Source organism: Epinephelus lanceolatus, chromosome 18 (genome assembly GCF_041903045.1).
Source record: "Epinephelus lanceolatus isolate andai-2023 chromosome 18, ASM4190304v1, whole genome shotgun sequence".
Taxonomy (NCBI): domain Eukaryota; kingdom Metazoa; phylum Chordata; class Actinopteri; order Perciformes; family Serranidae; genus Epinephelus; species Epinephelus lanceolatus.
The window spans coordinates 10,154,334-10,171,937 of NC_135751.1; the positions used below are offsets into that span (position 1 = coordinate 10,154,334).

The 17,604-nt window shown below is 39.2% G+C and overlaps 1 protein-coding gene across 1 annotated transcript; it reads right to left on the minus strand.

Moving 5' to 3' along the window:
- Window positions 1-1,038: 1,038 nt before the first annotated feature.
- Window positions 1,039-16,289, minus strand: LOC117268308 (uncharacterized). The gene is made up of 5 exons (XM_078161653.1): window positions 16,075-16,289; window positions 13,986-14,463; window positions 11,414-11,746; window positions 11,042-11,061; window positions 1,039-1,684 (listed from the first exon to the last, which is right to left on the minus strand). Exons 1-5 carry the CDS (start codon window positions 16,242-16,244, stop codon window positions 1,174-1,176), a joined length of 1,512 nt encoding a protein of 503 aa, XP_078017779.1. The 5' UTR covers window positions 16,245-16,289; the 3' UTR covers window positions 1,039-1,173.
- Between the last annotated feature and the right edge of the window lie 1,315 nt (window positions 16,290-17,604).

Below are 17,604 nucleotides of genomic sequence, written 5' to 3' on the forward strand. Positions count from 1 at the left end.
TTGAAATGTGTTTTTTCATCAATCAAAGCTCACAGCAACATATTGCATTTACTCTGACACCATTACATAGCCTATCGGTTGATTAAATTTCACATGTTCGATCAATTCAGAACGACCGATTAATGATCGTCGATTTTTTATCATCCCTAAATAAAACCAATTTTAGTCTGCAGACACAAATATGTGCACAAATTTAATTTACACAAATGCAAGTACAAGAAATCCAAATATTTAAAATATGATAATACATAGAATGAGCTGAAATACACCATTCATGGCAACAGCCAATCTGTAGTTGGCCAACAATACACAACACTACATAGGCATGTTATTGATATATATTAACATATGTGTGTATATATACACAATAAACTGACCATTTATTGTTAGTTTAAGATGTTATTTTGAATAAGTAATTGAATTTGTATGTATCTAACCAGTGCAGTCAGTCACTCAGCAATGTTGGTCCAACTGATGAGAAATATAATGAAATTAGAATGATTTAGTAGCCTTGTACATATGATCTGAGAAAATGATTACCTCTCTATACTGTACATTAGGCCCGATGTATCTTCAACCAAGCAGTAAACACACACACACACACACACACACACACACACACACACACACACGCTTAAGCAGTTCTATGAATTTTGCACTAATACACTTTCCACCAGATTAGTCTGATTTCATGCATATTGCAGAAAAGTGCCAGGAATCTAATTGAATGAACATCTAAAAATAGACATGACTTCTTCCCCTTTTCACTCTTTGCCCCCTATCTCTCTCTCTCTCTCTCTCTCTTTACTCTCTCCATCTTCTTCCAGACATCTTGGAACTGGATCTTTGTCCTCCAGGAGACTTTTGTCTCTTTGTCTCCACCTGCGTGAACTGCGTCCTTGTGCTTTGCCTCTTTGCCACCTTCAACATTTTATTCATCTCAGTTATATTAAAATGGCAGTAGTCATTCCAGAAGTGAACATCACAAAATAAAAATATACTCATCACACTCTGCTTTCAACATAACCAGACAGCAGCTGAGATTTAATATGAACCATTTATTTTTCAGGTTACAGTGACACAGTAACAAAGTGCAAATGTCTTTTACCTTTTATCCAAATATATAAAAATACATTTGAACATACAAAATAAACTGGTAACATCTAACAGAGCTCACATGTAGCCCCATGCACCACATCCACCTGAGGGTTGGGTTGGCCGTGGTCTGATGGTTTTAAGGATCTTGATGCGACTGGGATCCCAGACACAATCCTCCTCCAAACCACTCTTCACCATTCCACACTTGGGTGGCACCCACGCGGTGTCATATCCAAAGTTGTGCCAGGTCTTCTGACAAGGGTGGCCTTGATAATTGATGGCGATGACTTTCCCCACATTGACCACAACCTTAATGACAATCCTGTCATACTCAGGGTGGTCAATGGGATAGCGGCTAGCTTTCTCCAGGTCTCTGCTGAGGTAGACACCGGGGCCGAGCATCCCGTCTGCAGACTGATGAAAACAACCACTGGCCAGAATCAATTCAGCATTCCTCTTGGTGGTGCCATGGTACATGATGTACTTCCTGTTATTAATGGGCTCAGAGAGGCCCAGTCGACCCACCCCATCAGGCACATCAAAGTCATCTTCAGCCCACGCGTACATCATGTTGGTGTCAGTGTCACTGTAGGAAAGAGGATTATTAGTGCTGAGACTTCAGAACGATCAGACGGAATGAAATCTGCACATTAAGAAATGATTCAGTGATAAGTGATAAGTGATTGCACTGCTTGATCAAAACTGAATAACATCTTGGGGCACCCAGTAGCTCACCTGGTAGAGCAGGCGCCCGTGTACTAAGGCTATGTCCCTGCCGCAGCAGCCACAGGCTCTATTCCAACCCAAAGAGATAAGATAAACAGTCTGTAGCCATGCTAGCAACTCTGTGTAGTCTTTAGACAGAAAAAAATTCTGTGTCAATGGGGGCCAGTGTAAAGGTTCATCAGATGCACAGAGGTTTATATATTTTGATGCAATGATCACTAGGTAAACATTAAAACAACATTGTTCACATTATGAAGTACTCTACCAGGAATATGTGCTTTTGTGTATCTGATTGGTCAGTCTAGCACCTTGCTGGATGACATTACATTGTGGTCCAGCAAAAATTGATCAAGATTAAACCTTTTGCATTTTTTAATCAGAGCCTCTGGGTTGGTACCCCAGTTGTGTCGCTGGACTGGCACTGATTTAAATGAAAGAGAAGGCTGCAATTTTCCCCCCACGGTCTGAACACTTTCCTAGGCACAGCAGTGCTTTGAGTTGACTGTTCCCATCAGCATGCTAATGACATACAAATGACAATGCTAATATGCTAATGTTTTAAAGGTTTTATGTTTACTATGTTCACCATTGTAGTTTTGTGTTTTTGCATGGTGATATTTCTTAATTAGCATTAAACACAAAGTGCTTTTCCTGTAGCACATGGGTCAGCAACCTTGAATATCAAAATAGCCATAGCCCATATTATTTTATAATATATAAAGTTAATAGAACCTATTACAGGGAAACTTAGGTATTTTTTGACCTGGATCATATTTTCCCATGTTTTTGTTTAAGTGCCTAATGGAGAAAATAATTCTTGAAATTGGTCTAGTATTAAGAGGGACCACTGCAGCTGCAACAGTGAAACAGGCTGCTAACATACTCCCTGTGGGCAGTTTGTGCACCATCGAATCACATCCCTTAGTAGCCTATTGCTCGTATTTCCTATCAACAAGCTCAGATTGCTATTAGAAATGTCTGATAGCATTTAAAGGACCTTACACAGAAGTCTTAAGGAGAAGTCTCATTCTGAAATCTAGTGAGAGGTGACTTGTTGTGACTTGTTAGTGGTAGAGCAGGCACCCCATGTAGAAGGCTGTTGCCGCAGCGGCGTGGGTTCGACTCCAGCCCGTGGCCCTTTGCTGCATGTCACTCCCTCTCTCTCTCTCCCCCTTTCACACCTGTCTGTCCTATCCATTAAAGGCTAAAAATCTAGTATGTGCTATATTTGGTGTGTACTATATCAAGATCTTCTCTGATATCAGATTTGTGTTGAATAAACACATATTATCAAAAAAGAACAACTGAGGCTCATCATTCTTTTATCCATCAAAGTGAAGACTGACCAGAAATAAAAGTTTTAACCATCAGTGTGGGTCCCTCATGGTAAACAATAGAGTTTATACTTGCTAAACATCAGCATGTTAACATTGTCCTGGTGAGCATGTACGCATATGAGCATTTAGCTCAAAGCACAGCTGTGTCTTTGTGAAGCCTGACAGAGCTGTCAGCATTACTATAGATTCCAGTGAAGATGTGGACAAAAATGCAGGCGTTGCTTTTACTGGGGCCAAAAGTCATGATAGTCAAAGTGAAGTGAAGACTTTAAACCGTTCAGTCAAGTCAATTTATTTATGTAGCTCAATATCACAGATCACAGATGTACCTTTAAGAGGCTTTAAAATCTGTACAGCATACAACACCCTCTGTCCATAGGCCCTCAATTAGGAATAAATCCCCCCCAAATAACTGATAAGTACACTAATGTATAACACTATTAGGCTTGTGCCGGTTTGAAAATTTTCCAACTGCCAATACACACAAGGTTACACAAGAAGAAGAAGAAGAAGAAGAAGAAGCAGAAGGACACCAAGAGTTAGGGCAAAGACAGTGGATAAACCAGTAATAATAGCAGTAATAGTAGTGTATAGTACTGTATAGCAGAGATGGGACCAAGTCACACATGTGCAAGTCTCAAGTAAGTCTCAAGTCTTAACCTTCAAGTCTCAAGTAAGTCCCAAGTCATTTTTTCTTGGGCAAGTCAAGTCAAGTCAAGTCACAGGTTATGTCAAGTCAAGTCAAGTCCTGTAATAGGTCAAGTCAAGTCCAAGTCAAGTCACCCTATTATTGTAATTTTACCTGCAGAATCTGATCTTAGCTATATATACACCTCATTAACTCAGCTGTTAACCCAAATCAACGTCATATGCTATTTTTAAAGGTAGGGTCTGGAGGATTTTCCAGTTGCTGTTTGTAAACACACATTCAAATTTGGCCCCTCCTATTAGGGCTGTCAACGAATATTCTAAATTCGAATTTAAATTCGAATTTGAAAAAAAATGGACCTTTGAATGTGAAAATTGATATTCGATTGTGGAGAAAAAAAAAAACACCACCGCAGCTGTCCTCTTTGCGAGTGGGAGGTGGGAGCAGCCACGGAGCTGCGCGGCGCGGCGCAGCCGGTGTGGATGACACAATCGGTTAACATGGGCGCTGAAAGGAAACTGGCTTCACTTCTCGGTGCTTCGAGGCTATTTGCAGCGCTTCCGCGGGCAGTGTGGCCTGACGGGTCAGAGAGGGGGGGCGAGTGAGAGGTCCGCGGTCATTTATAACGTAATGTTATAGATAATTGTTTTATGTGTTTTAATGTGTAGGTATGTAAATGTTTTCAAAGATGTTTATGGTGAAATAAAAATACCTACAAGTAGTTATGTTTCCTTGTATTAATACATACAGAAGTATATTTCCTTGTATTAGTTTGCCCTCTTGTGGACATAATGCGAAAAAAAAAATTCGAATGGTTCAACCTATGAGTTATTTTTAGAACGAATATTCGAACGTCATTTTTGAGCAATTTTGACAGCCCTACCTCCTATCAGGCTCAACTCTCCCGGGTGTACGGAGCCCGGAGGTACAGAAGAAGGCTTCACAGATGAGGTTCAGGCAAGGCTCGCGCTGGTGCACACTCGGACACGCTCAGGCACGGCACCTGCGCTCTCTCATTGGCTGGGGAAATCTCCGCCCAGAAGCAGTCTGAGCTCACAAAAACATCAAAATAGAGTTAAAGGGCAGGACCACTGCAAACAGAGTCACCACCACACATGAGTAGAAGCCCATAGGTGATAAGTAAGCAGGATTTCATTTGTATATGTCTATATTTTGTTTTGTCTGAAAATCCTCCAGATCCTACCTTTAACTAAAAGTTACTTCATTTTAAAATCTTATTTATTTCATGTACTGTTTTAACATATTTATTCCATTTTAAATTATATTTACTTACTTTGCTAAGTTTTAAACCCATATTTATGTCATGATCTGTTTTTAAGCAATATCTACTTTGTTTAGTAGTGTTTTAGCATGTAATAATTACTCGGTTTTAAAACCATTACTTCATTTAATCCATCTCAAACAGTATTCACTCAACTTTACAACCTAAGTTACCTAGGTTACTCAGTTTTAACCAAATTTTAGGTGACTTCATCACTGCAATGTTTACTTTGCCCCATGCGCACGCGCGCACACACACACACACACACACGCACGCACGCACACACACACACACACACACACACACACACACGCACACACACACACACACACACACTAACCAAGGCAGGGGCCAAAATCACCCATTTAGCTCATTTAACCCTGTGTTGCTCGTTCATAAAACGTCCAGCCGGTCTTATGATGAACCGGTCGGAATGTTTGCTCACGTTTTCTGGGGTTAATGTTAGCAAATAAATTAGAAAACAAGTTCCACCAAAAGCCTATCTGATATAAGAGGGCGTGTTTCTCCAATAAACACGTAAGGTACATACAGTGCCGTAGAATATAACAGTGTCGCGACAACGGAAGTCCAACATGCTTGTGCGTCACGTGACTCATGTAGACCTCGGATAGTTCCCGGAAGTTACTGGCGGGCTGTTTAAATACATAATACTGAAAGACAGAACTCCGATTTTTGGTAAGTAGCTGTCAATAACTACATTGATTTATAATATGTGTAGTACGCCATAAACAGTTACATCTTTATGTTGTTTTTTTGTAAAATGTGCTAATATTTGAGGATTAGTGTTAGTTTACTACAGTTAGGTAAGACTCTATTAATCCCAACCTTGGAAATTCACGTTACAGCAGCTCAGAGCTCAGAGCAGAGGCAATAGAAAAAGGATAAAATATTTTTTAAATACAAATTAGACATAATGAAAATAATAGAAAATCCATATACACCTTTCACTGAAACAGATACTGTATGCTCATGATTTATAGCTGCTAGGTGCTTACTTTCGAGAACTATTGAGAGGCTCCGCGAACCACCATTGCTGTGAAAAACATGGCCCATTAGAGTGAATGGAGATGATGCGACTCTCTATTCAAGGGCTCTGGGTACATAGAGAGGGCATGACTGATTGACAGGGTAATGATCCAATCATGACAACGCCATTCTCAGCCTGCGCTCCTACCGGGTAATCAACATTATTTTTTAAATTAATTTATTAATTTTATATTCAAACTGAAAACATGATGCGAATAACACTCAAGTCATTCAAGTCATCGTGTCTCAAGTCAAGTCAAGTCCTGAGTCTTTAACTTCCAAGTCCGAGTCAAGTCTCAAGTCTTTTATTTTTTGTCAAGTCAAGTCACAAGTCATCAAAACAGCGACTCAAGTCGACTCGAGTCCAAGTCACAATGACTCAAGTCCCCATCTCTGCTGTATAATACAGTAGTAATCCAGTATCTTTGGTTAGGGCAACAAACTGAAAAAAAAAATTCTTCTTCGTTTATCCGGTTGACGTGAATTAAACCGGGTGGAGCTCTTAAACCGGACTAAACCAGTTAAACCGGAAATCGGCACAAGCCTAACACACTATCCCATTTGACTGTAAAGATCACTCTTTTTTCTGCTTAGCATATATTCATAAAGTTCTTTGACATGGATTGCTTCTCAGTTTTCCTTGATCTTACAAAAATGTTGTTTTGCTGCAGCTTCTCACTGGGGTTAAAAACAGTTCAAAAGGAGCATTCGTTTAGACTCGCCAACACCAGGATACATGAACTTTTATTAGTCAGGAAGTTCAAAGCTAAGTCAGTCACTTCAACATATTCCACCAAAGGTTTAAAAGCCGGTTTCCACAAGACTAACTAACTTTGTGTCCTTGTACACACAGTAGGCCTATTGCGTCTGTAAAAATGCACCTTTTATGGAAAAACAAAGTGTGTTCACCTACCTCTCTCTGCGTTCCTCCAAGAATGCAGAGAGTGAGTTCACTCTGCTTTTTATAGTCACCTTCAGGCTTCAGGAGGAAATGTGCCTTTATCTTTCACTTTCGTTTCAGGTTTTGCATGATATTATAACTTTCATTTGGGTGTGGTCAACAAAGCGGTTTTGTTTGTTTGGCTAGCAGCAGCAGCACAGTGATCAGTGGTTTCAGGGCCGTATTTGTGGATGTGAGTGTGGAAGTTAAGGGACTTTCCAGGTCTCCTCTATTAGGTGCCAGATGTGGGTTTTTACTGCTACACGAAAGAAACAAATTATGTTTTTTGCCCAGATGTTCATGAACAGTGGCACATCTAACCAGTGCAGTGAGTCAGTCTCAGCAGTGTTAGTCCAAATGACAGGAGATTGAATGAAATGACATAGAAGAATGATTTAATATGATACACAAACAAAGCCAGCCTCCTTTATACGATCGTAGGAAATGATCACCTCTCCATACTTTATGTGTCTTTAACCATGCAGTACACACACAGGAAAACACGCTCCAGCAGTTCTATGAATCTTGCTCCGCTCCACCACTGCTTGGCTTCTAATACACTTTCCACCAGATTAGTCTGATTTCATGCATATTGCAGAAAAGTGCAAGACATCTAACTGAATGATTTCTTCCCCCTTAACTCTTTGTCTTCTTTTCCTTTCTCTCTCTCTGTCTGTTTTTTTACTTTCTCCATCTTCTTCCAGACATCTTGGATCCGGATCTTTGTCCTCCAGGAGAATTAGCTTCATGTCACTGTCGATTATTATAGCTGTTGTAAAGTGTTAGTATGTCATAAAATGTCATTAAGTTAAGTCAGTTTTATTTATATGGCACATTTTATAAACAGGTGTAATTAGATACATCAGACAAGATAAACATAAAATATCATGTAAGATAATAAAGTATTACATATATAAAAACAAGCAGAACATGATAAAAACAAACAAAATAAGATGGTATCATTATTCTTAAAAAAACGGAGATAAAAACAATAATAATGATACTAATTCCTGAAACGAATGAATATACACTTAAAAGCCTAACTAAGAGCTTCCAAAAAGAGAGATGTTTTTAGTTTTGTTGTGGCAGAGTGTAGTTCAGGTGGAAAAGAAATCCACAGAGTGGGAACATAATGACTAAAAGCACCATGATCTGATTGAGAGTTGATTTAAGGTACAATGCGTAGACCTTTATTTGATGATCTAAGAGATCAGTTCTCTGTTTTATTGTGAGACAGCAGAGAAGATAAAATAGGAGTTATGTGGTAAAACTGTTAAAACTTAACAATAAAGAGTTCTTTTAAAAGTTGTAGTATGAAAATGTCATAGTATAACATGTCACGTATATGGCACAAAACATGAAGAACCCCCGATCTGAGATTTTTGCTTTGAAAGGCTCTAAAATGGTCACTTCAGTTGTTAAATACGTGATTACAGCCCTGGTGTTTTAACTGGTTTCCATGACTTGATATCAGACCAACGTGCTAAAATTACATAATCCATCAACTATATGCAATATTTGCTATATCGCAGCTTGATTTGTATAAAACCTTTATATAAAGCCAGATAGTGTTCACCACAAGTTACATTTATAATTAAATCGTGCTGGGGGAATAAAACAAGAGAGGATCCAACCAGTTAATGCATCTGTTGTCTTTAATTATTCATTCATTTGTTTATTTACTCCTACTCTCCAACATTGCTGTGTTCTCGGTCACTTACATCCTTTCTTCCACACTCTATCCGTAGAAATCTGTGCATGTATTCTAGGCACAATATAAGTCACATAATTAGGTCATCAATCAGATTTGTCTGATGACAGCAACTCGGGCTCTACTGTATATATCTATTTTGATCACATGGGTGGTATTGGATAGTTGTTCTGTTTTTCATGTTTAACAGTACAAACATCATATCTGTCCAGACTTACATGGGGTGCTCTGTGTCATCTATTTGATTTGAGGATGTCACCATATGTCACCATCCATAGAAAAGTTGTAGAAGGTCCTCTTTTCAAATAGATGATATGTTGTGTGAAGGGTTTGTTTTGTACATGGAGAACAAAACACTTTACAATGGTTCAACCAGACTGAGAGCTGAAAGAGACAAAGATCCCTCTGAGCAACTGTTCAATAAGAAAAGACGAAATCAGCAGTCATTGAGACATGGGAGCAACAAAATGTGAGCAGGTGTAAATAGAAACAGGTTCCAGTTTCAGTGTCAGGTGCACATTGATGTCTATAACTGGAATTAACAGGCAACATATTGCTTTAGTAAAGCTATTCTTTAGGACAGGTTTTCTGTAGATAAATACATCACCACACATTAGGAGAGTGGGTCGTAAGTGATGACTGAGAGGGGTTTCTTTTGTGTGAGTCTATATATTGTTTTTATTTTGTTGTTTGTTTTGTGTTTCTAGGAAATTCAGCCTAGTATGTCTTTAAATATATTCAGTCTAACCACTGAGTAGACTGCAGAGGACCCAAAGAAAAACAAATTAACTTAAAATATTTAGAGCCAGGTTGCACTATCGAGGGTCACTGACGCTTCTCTGGACTGAAAAATTAATTCAGAATCCAACAGTATTCTCTCCTGTCAATGCAATGCTATGGGGACAGTGACTAAAGGGATGTCTGAATTATTTGATTCTTCGTCTTTTGAGGCCAAAACTGTTTAAAATGTAAAATATATGTTTTGTGTCTAAATTATACTGTTGCTGTTTTTTTGTTGTTGTTTGTTTATTTTATTTTTTTTTAAATCTCTGTTAGGATAGTTATTATTGTAGGAAAGATGAAAAATGTGAATATAACTATACTACTATACTATATAGCTGACTCATGACTTTCCAGCAGTGGTATACGAATAAATAATGCATGTAGTAAAATCATTTAAATAGTGTACATTCATGCCTGGGGATGATCCAACAACAATATCCAGCTCTCTCTGAGTGACAGGGCCATGTCACATTCAGTTACTTTGTAATCTTGGTTCTCTGAGTGAGCGGATTATCTCCCCAATACTGGGCCAGATTGGGCCACTGGAAATCTTGGGGTGGCATACAAAACCAAAACCCATTAATAAATTTCAAAAATTCAATTATGCCGTTGAAGAATATAGGCTAGTTGAAAACTATGTCAATATAAATAGTTAAGGAATCACATACTAATATACTTTAATTTCTAATTAAAAATTAGAAATTACTAAATATCTGATGTACGTAGACTATTACTGGTACAGTAAACAATAGAGTTGCATAACACTCCTGTTTTAATGTGTTATGGATCTGTACATGTTCAGCAATTCATTGTTCTTTAAATAGGCTGGTTATCCCTTTCCTTAAAAAAATAAATAAATAGCTTTAATTTGAGGGAGTAGATTGATTTCAAGAAATAAAACATTGGGATTAAGCCCTCTCAAGGTTAGGAGAGACTCATGGGTACTCATTTTGCAGTCAAAAAAACATTTTTATTCAGACATCATGAGGAGAAAGTTCAAAGGAACCCTTTGGAACTGGACGAGCCAGTTTTTCCCTCACCATAATTTTGCTAAACTTTAGAGCATAATTTAGTCACCTTCCTGATAGGCTATGCCAACATGATAGGTAGTACACCACAGCCTCCCTAAGGAAGTAATGGCCTCCAATTATTTTCGGGGGTCAGTAGGGAGCAGCAATTCTATCAGGGTGGCCATGGCCCCCTCTTCTGGCCATCACTTATTGTTACAAGTCAGATATATTGGATTATTAGGTTGATAATACACTGGTGTAAATTTCCATAGTTAATATTTTATGTGTGTGTGTGTGTGTGTGTGTGTGTCTGTCTGTCTGTCTGTCTGTCTTGTTATATTTGCACTCTTTGTAACTGCACTCTTCCCACTTTCGAGTCCAGCAGCTTATCTTATCGCTACACGTTATGATTGGGTTCAAACTGGACAGTCTAAAAGCCAACTGCAACTCAGGTTTACTGTTTCCCTGTTAGGGCCAGCTGAAGTATGACAAGAAACCAAGAGACAAATGAGGAAAGACTCCAAAATCACAAAATCACAATGCAGAGTAATATTTATTTTGTTTGCATTTTTAGGTGGATATATGTGTTATTTAAGCTGAGAGAACAAAATTGCTAACATTCAAACCAAATACATCAACAAAAATGATATGAGATAAGTAATCTAATCACATATTAAAGGAACAGTGTAACATTTTGGAAGATATGCTTATTCATTTATTGTTTGCTTAATACAACTCTCATGATGTTCTCACAGTAAATATAAATCCAGTCAGCGGTCAGTTAGCTCAGCATTTCTTAAAGCTCCCCAATTAAGGCGTTAGGATAAGACACACGGTGGCAGCAAAGGCAGGTAAATGGTGATTTTACTGGGATCCCAGACACAAACCTCTGAACCACCAGGTACTGAGGCAGTGTCATACACTGGACCATATCTGGGGTCATGCCAAGTCTTCTGACGTGGATGGTGTTGATGACCGATGATGATCACATTACCCAAGTTGAGGTGACCAACTGGAAAGCGTCTAGCATCCTCCTGGTCTCTGTAGAGGTAGACGCCCCGGCCGAACATCCCATCTTCCGACTGGCGAAAACCATTGGCCAGGATGGATCGAGCATTTGCCCTGGTGGTGCCATGGTACATGATGTCGAACTGGTTTGCCATTATTTATAATAGTGTATGGCACACACACACTTAGGATCTGAGAAGATGACGGTTTGCTGCAGCTTCTGACAGTTGAAAAGGAGCAAACGTTTAGACCTGCAAACACCAGGATACGTGAGCTGTTGTCAGTCAGGAGGTTCACAGCTGAGTCACACACATCAACATATTCCACCGAAAGTTTAACAGCACACTTCCCATCAGACTAATTTCCTTGCACAGACATTAATGATAATATTTACCATTAAAATGCACTTTTTGGGGAAAAAATTAAATGTGTTTTCACATACCTTTCTCTATGTTTCTCCTAGAGTTCAAGCTGTGAGTTCACACCCCTTTAGTAAAGACTGTCAAGCTGTGGGAGAAAGTGAGCGTCTATCACTCACTTTAATTTCAGTTTTTGTTTCATGGCTTACAGTTAGACAGTATCTATTTGGGTGTGGTCAACACAGCAGTCAACAAGTTTCCCCTAGTTGACAGATGCACGTTTGGTAACACTTTATAATACAGCCTGTGACTTGTTAGTACAAAGGCCAGGCCAGAATTTAGTACATTCTAAACTGGCAAAAACTTTTTGGTACCAGTTTGTTTGTAGGGTCCAGATAAGTACTTTGAAAGATGATAACCATTTTAAATGAATAGCTTTACAAATGTTTGGGTTACAGTAGGTTTGTGTACAATCTATCATAAGATTGCATGTACTTATATATGCAACAATTACGTTTGAATCACACATACATTTACATATGCATGCATGACAAACATATATACGAAGAATATAAACAGGTTCTATGAGTTTGTCCATGTACACCTAATGCTAATGGCAAGTTAACATGAAATAAGCTAACGTTCCGTGCATCTATTTCTCTGGAATAAAATGACATAACATGAATTAATGTTACCAAATGTAAAGTGAATTAATGTGACGAACATAAGGTGAATAAAATTAAATACATTTCTCCATCTGTGAACATGATTTCTGCCTGAGTCATATCAGATAGATTTTTATCTGCAATGCTGGTTGTTAACAGTGAAGACAACAACTCCCATGATTCCATGCTATTTTACAACATCACCAAAGTTCATCTTTTGTTATCCTGTGGATTTTTGATTGAGAGACCACTAGCAGCAAAAAAGACATTTTTGCATTAAAGTACAGTACTACAGTACTTAGTTACACCTCACCACTGGTATCTAACCAGTGCAGTCAGTCACTCAGCTGTGGTGGTCCAACTGATGAGAGATACAATAAAGGAAGATAAAAGACTGATTTAATATGATAAACAAACAAGGCCTCTTTATGATCAGAGGAAATCATTACCTCTCCATACATAATGTGTCTTCAGCCATGCAGTAAACACACAGGAAAACACGCTCCAGTGGTTCTATGAATCTTGCTCCACTCCACCACTGCTCGCCTTCTAATACACTTTCCACCAGATTAGTCTGATTTCATGCATATTGCAGCAAAGTGCAAGACATCTAATTAAATGAACATTTAAAAATAGACATGAATTCTTCCCCTTTTACTCTATGCTCTCTCTTTCTTTCTCTCTGTCTTTTCACTCTCTCCATCATCTTCCAGATGTCTTGGGTCCAGATCTTAGTCCTCCAGGACACATGGCCTTAACTTGTCTTTTTGTTCCTCTTGTGAGTTGTACCCTCTTGTACTTTGTTCTCTTCCTGGTCTCATGGTGAAGAGGTCATGAAGCTAACCTGTTTTTGGTGGAACCAGGGAGTTGCGAGATGTTTCCCCCAATCCGTATTCTTCAAACAGATTTAAAAATAACAATAACAACAACAACAACAACACCTTGGACTTAAACACTGTTTATTCATATCTGGTGATAACTAGTAATAACCAGTTCTCAACTCTATTCATCCAGGACCTGCTTGTTGAGTTGACAGTGTTAATAATGGAGCCACGGTGCCACCTGGGCATAACATGGATTACATCCCTAGGTGTACATGATCGTAGCATCTAGGTATATTTCATACATTACAATAACTTTGGCCATTCATTTTAAAAGTTTTACTACATACATGTTACATTTAGTCTTGGTTATACGCAAACACATACTAAGATTACTTTATATGACAATAACAACAGCAGTCACATCACCGCAACAATAAAATAAAAATATACTCATCACACTGTCTTTAACATAGCTAAACTGACACAGATTAAACATGAACCATTTATATTCCAGATTACAATGACAAAATGCACGTCATTAATTTACAATCTAAATATGAAGAAAATCCATAAAAATATAATAATACACAAAAATGCACAGGTCCATGCACCACCTTCATCAGAGGGCTGGACTGGGCGTGGATCAATGATTTTAATGATCTGGATTCGACTGGGATCCCAGACGCAACTGTCCTCTGAACCACTCTTCAAGATTCCACACCTAGGTGGCACCCAGGCGGTGTCATACACCAGGCCATATCTGGAGTCATGCCAGTTTTTCTGACGAGGGTGGCCTTGATATTTGATTGAGATCACTTTCCCCACATTGACCTTAACCTGAATGACAACCTTGTCAGACTCAGGGTGACCAATGGGATAGCGTTTAGCTTTTTTCAGCTCTGTGCTGAGGTAGATGCCACGGCCGAGCATCCCGTCTGCAGACTGGCGAAAACCGTTGGCCAGGATGGATTGAGCATTCTCCCTGGTGGTGCCGTAGTACATACTGAGCTTTCTACCACTATCACTGTAGGAAAGAGGATTATTTGTGTAAAGAAATTAAACATTATAGCAAATTAAAAACAATACATGAACACATGTTTAGCCTTACTTTGAATAAAGACTGAAGATGCAGAGGGAAACTGTTAACTTGATCCAAAGTGGAACACAAAGTCACAAGACGTTACAGAATAAATTGAGCTAGGTTCAACTTTTTAGCCGAACCGCTCTGTGTTTTAACTACAGTTTCTGTGTTGGAGGACTGAGTCCATTCAAATAAATGAGGAGGCTGCATTTTTCACACAGGGCTGAAGTTGGTTCGAACATTTCTTTGGCACCGCAGTGTTTTCAGCGAAATGCTAACTTCAACATGCTCACAATGATAATGCTAATGTGCTAATGTTTAACAGGTATATATTTACTATGTCCAACATCACAGTTCAGCATCTTATTTGCATGGTAACAATTTCCAAAGTAGCACCAAACACAAATGTATCAACAACTAGACTTGATTGCCATGAAATGTGGTCCACAAATTCATGATGCTGAGACAATGAATCTTACTGACTTTAGTGATCTGTAAAAGTTTGTTGTAGTGCCACCAGCAGCTCCATATGCTCACTCATCACGTGAAACATCTTAGCTTTTATAGAATGTATCCAGTAGCGGATCCTGATATGAGCCAAATAGGCGTGTACGCATCATGGCTGCCATGCGTATTTTGCAGTCGTTTGGCACGTAGGGCGCTCACTTTGACGCAAGGTAACGTGACGCGTGCGCAAGATGCAATATTGACATGAACACTAGAGGCGCTTGTGCAAAGTAGACCTCTAGAGACCGTGAACGTGAGGTCGGGCTGCACACATCATCTCCGATGGCGGCTAAGACAACGCCTTTTCCTCTGCCGAGATCTTAAAAGACATAAAATTATAATCCCTTCATCGAGAGTATCCATGTTTGTGTATAGCCTACATCCGGAAATACAGTGTCACCGCCTTCTTCACTTTTCGCGACCTCTGTGGTGTGCCCCTAGCGGAGACCACCAGTATCAGGCGTTTTGGCTGCGTCGACGAACGACCCTGCTACAGCAAGTATACACACAGGCGCAGCACACTATGTACGCGTATGTTTGGCCACGCAGCCAGTATACTTGTGCCCTTACACACTGTCCATAACAATAACTATGTCAGGTCACAAACTGCATTGGACTCGGGTCAGTTCGGTCAGGTAAATGTGGCCCGAGCTGCGTTCTAGTGTGCTCACCTGAAAGTGCGCACACGTGTCTGTGTGTTTGTGTGTGTGTGCACATTGGGGCGCCATCGGGGGGTGTTGCCAAGGGCGCCATTTAGGCTAGAACCGCCACTGAATGTATCTTAATGACTTTGGAGATCACCTGGCTTCTCTTGTTGCACCAATTATTTCAACAACTATTGGATGGATTGCCATGATTTTTGAGATTAGCTCCCTAGCATCCTGAACTACAATGGTATGGGCTGTATTCCTCTAATGTTACCATTAGGGGCATAAACAGAACCATTGTGAACATGTATGTTAACATTTAGCTCAAAGCATATATACATATAATCCACACACATAAATGAGCCTAGACAATAAATTGGTAACATCTCGTGGATCTTACTTGTAGCCCCTTGCACAACATTCTTGGGAGGGTTGGACTGGGCATGAATTGATGGTTTTACTGATCTTGATGCGACTGGGATCCCGGACATAATCCTCCCCTCTGTCACTAAATTGAAATTCCTCCACGGATAGATCAAGAAAGATATCTTCATCCCACGCGTACTCCATGTTGGAGTCAGTATCACTGAAGGAAAGAGGATTATTAGACTGAAGACTTCAGAAGGTGTCCACGTGAAGAAAATAAATGCCATTGCAAACAAAACAATTTACTGAAACCAGAACTTTAAGAAATGATTCAGCAACACATTTTAAAATTCACGTGTTGAGGCTTGTTTAGCAAAATGACTGAAGAGAACGAAACTGTAATTAACATGTCACAAGTCAAGGCAGTCTAGCAAAAGTTGAGCCAGGAACAACTTTTTGGCCAGACCACTCTGGTTTTGTTTTTTTTTTAAAACCACAGCCTCTATGTTAGCAGCCCAGCTGTAGGCCTACTGGTGGACTGGCCAAATTCAAATGAATGAGGATGCTGCAATTTTTTCACACAGGGCTAACATGCTCACAATGATAATGCTAATTTGCTAATGTTTAGGAGACTGTTCGTTACTTGTGAGAGGGGAGGGGGTGGTGCAGAACAAGGGAAGCATTTCAAATATTTTTTTTAGTTCTAGGGAGGAAGTTCTGTTTTTTGATTTGGCTTAGGAGAGAAAATCTCCAAAATCACATTATTCATCAAGGCCAGAAATTGTGCAATATGGTTATTTTTGGTGGAGGGAGGGGTCGTGTTTTTTCCCCAGTCACTCAGGAAGGCTTAAAAAAATATTTGTATCTCTGGGGAGGGTCATGATACATAAAAAAACCCAAAGTAACACCACAGCCACCCCCTACTCTGATAAACAAAGTACAGACCCTACCAGGTATAATGTTCACTATGTTTACCATCACAGTTTGGCATCTTGTTTGCGTGGTAACATTTGCTAATTAGCACTAACCACAAAGTTATTATTTCCCTCTCGACAAAAACTGTGTTGCTTTAACTATAGGTCCAAAAGTAATAATAATCAAGTGAACTGGAGACTTTCAACTTTCACTATTGGTGTTTTAACAATACTTTTCCATGTCAACACAAAGCTGACTTTAATTAATAGCTTAGCTTCTGAGAAAATGCAGCTTCTCACTGGGATTACACGCTGTTCAAAGGAAGCTTTTTTTTAAGGCCTCAAAAAATGACAGAAAACATGAGCTTTTTTTCAGTCAGGAACTTCACAGCTTGGTCAGTCACCTCAACATATTCCACTGAAGGTTTAACTGCACAATCTTTTTCAGACTAACTAATCTCATAAAGGCAGTGTTGATAATATTCATTTTATTAATGTGCTTCTTAGTGAACAAAGCAAAGTGTGCACTTACCTCTCTCTATGTTCCTTCAAGAATGCAGGCTGTGAGTTCACAAAAACATCAAGCTGGGAGGAAATGTGTTAACTTTCACTTTTTGTTTTACAGTCAGACAGGATGTAAATGTGGTCAA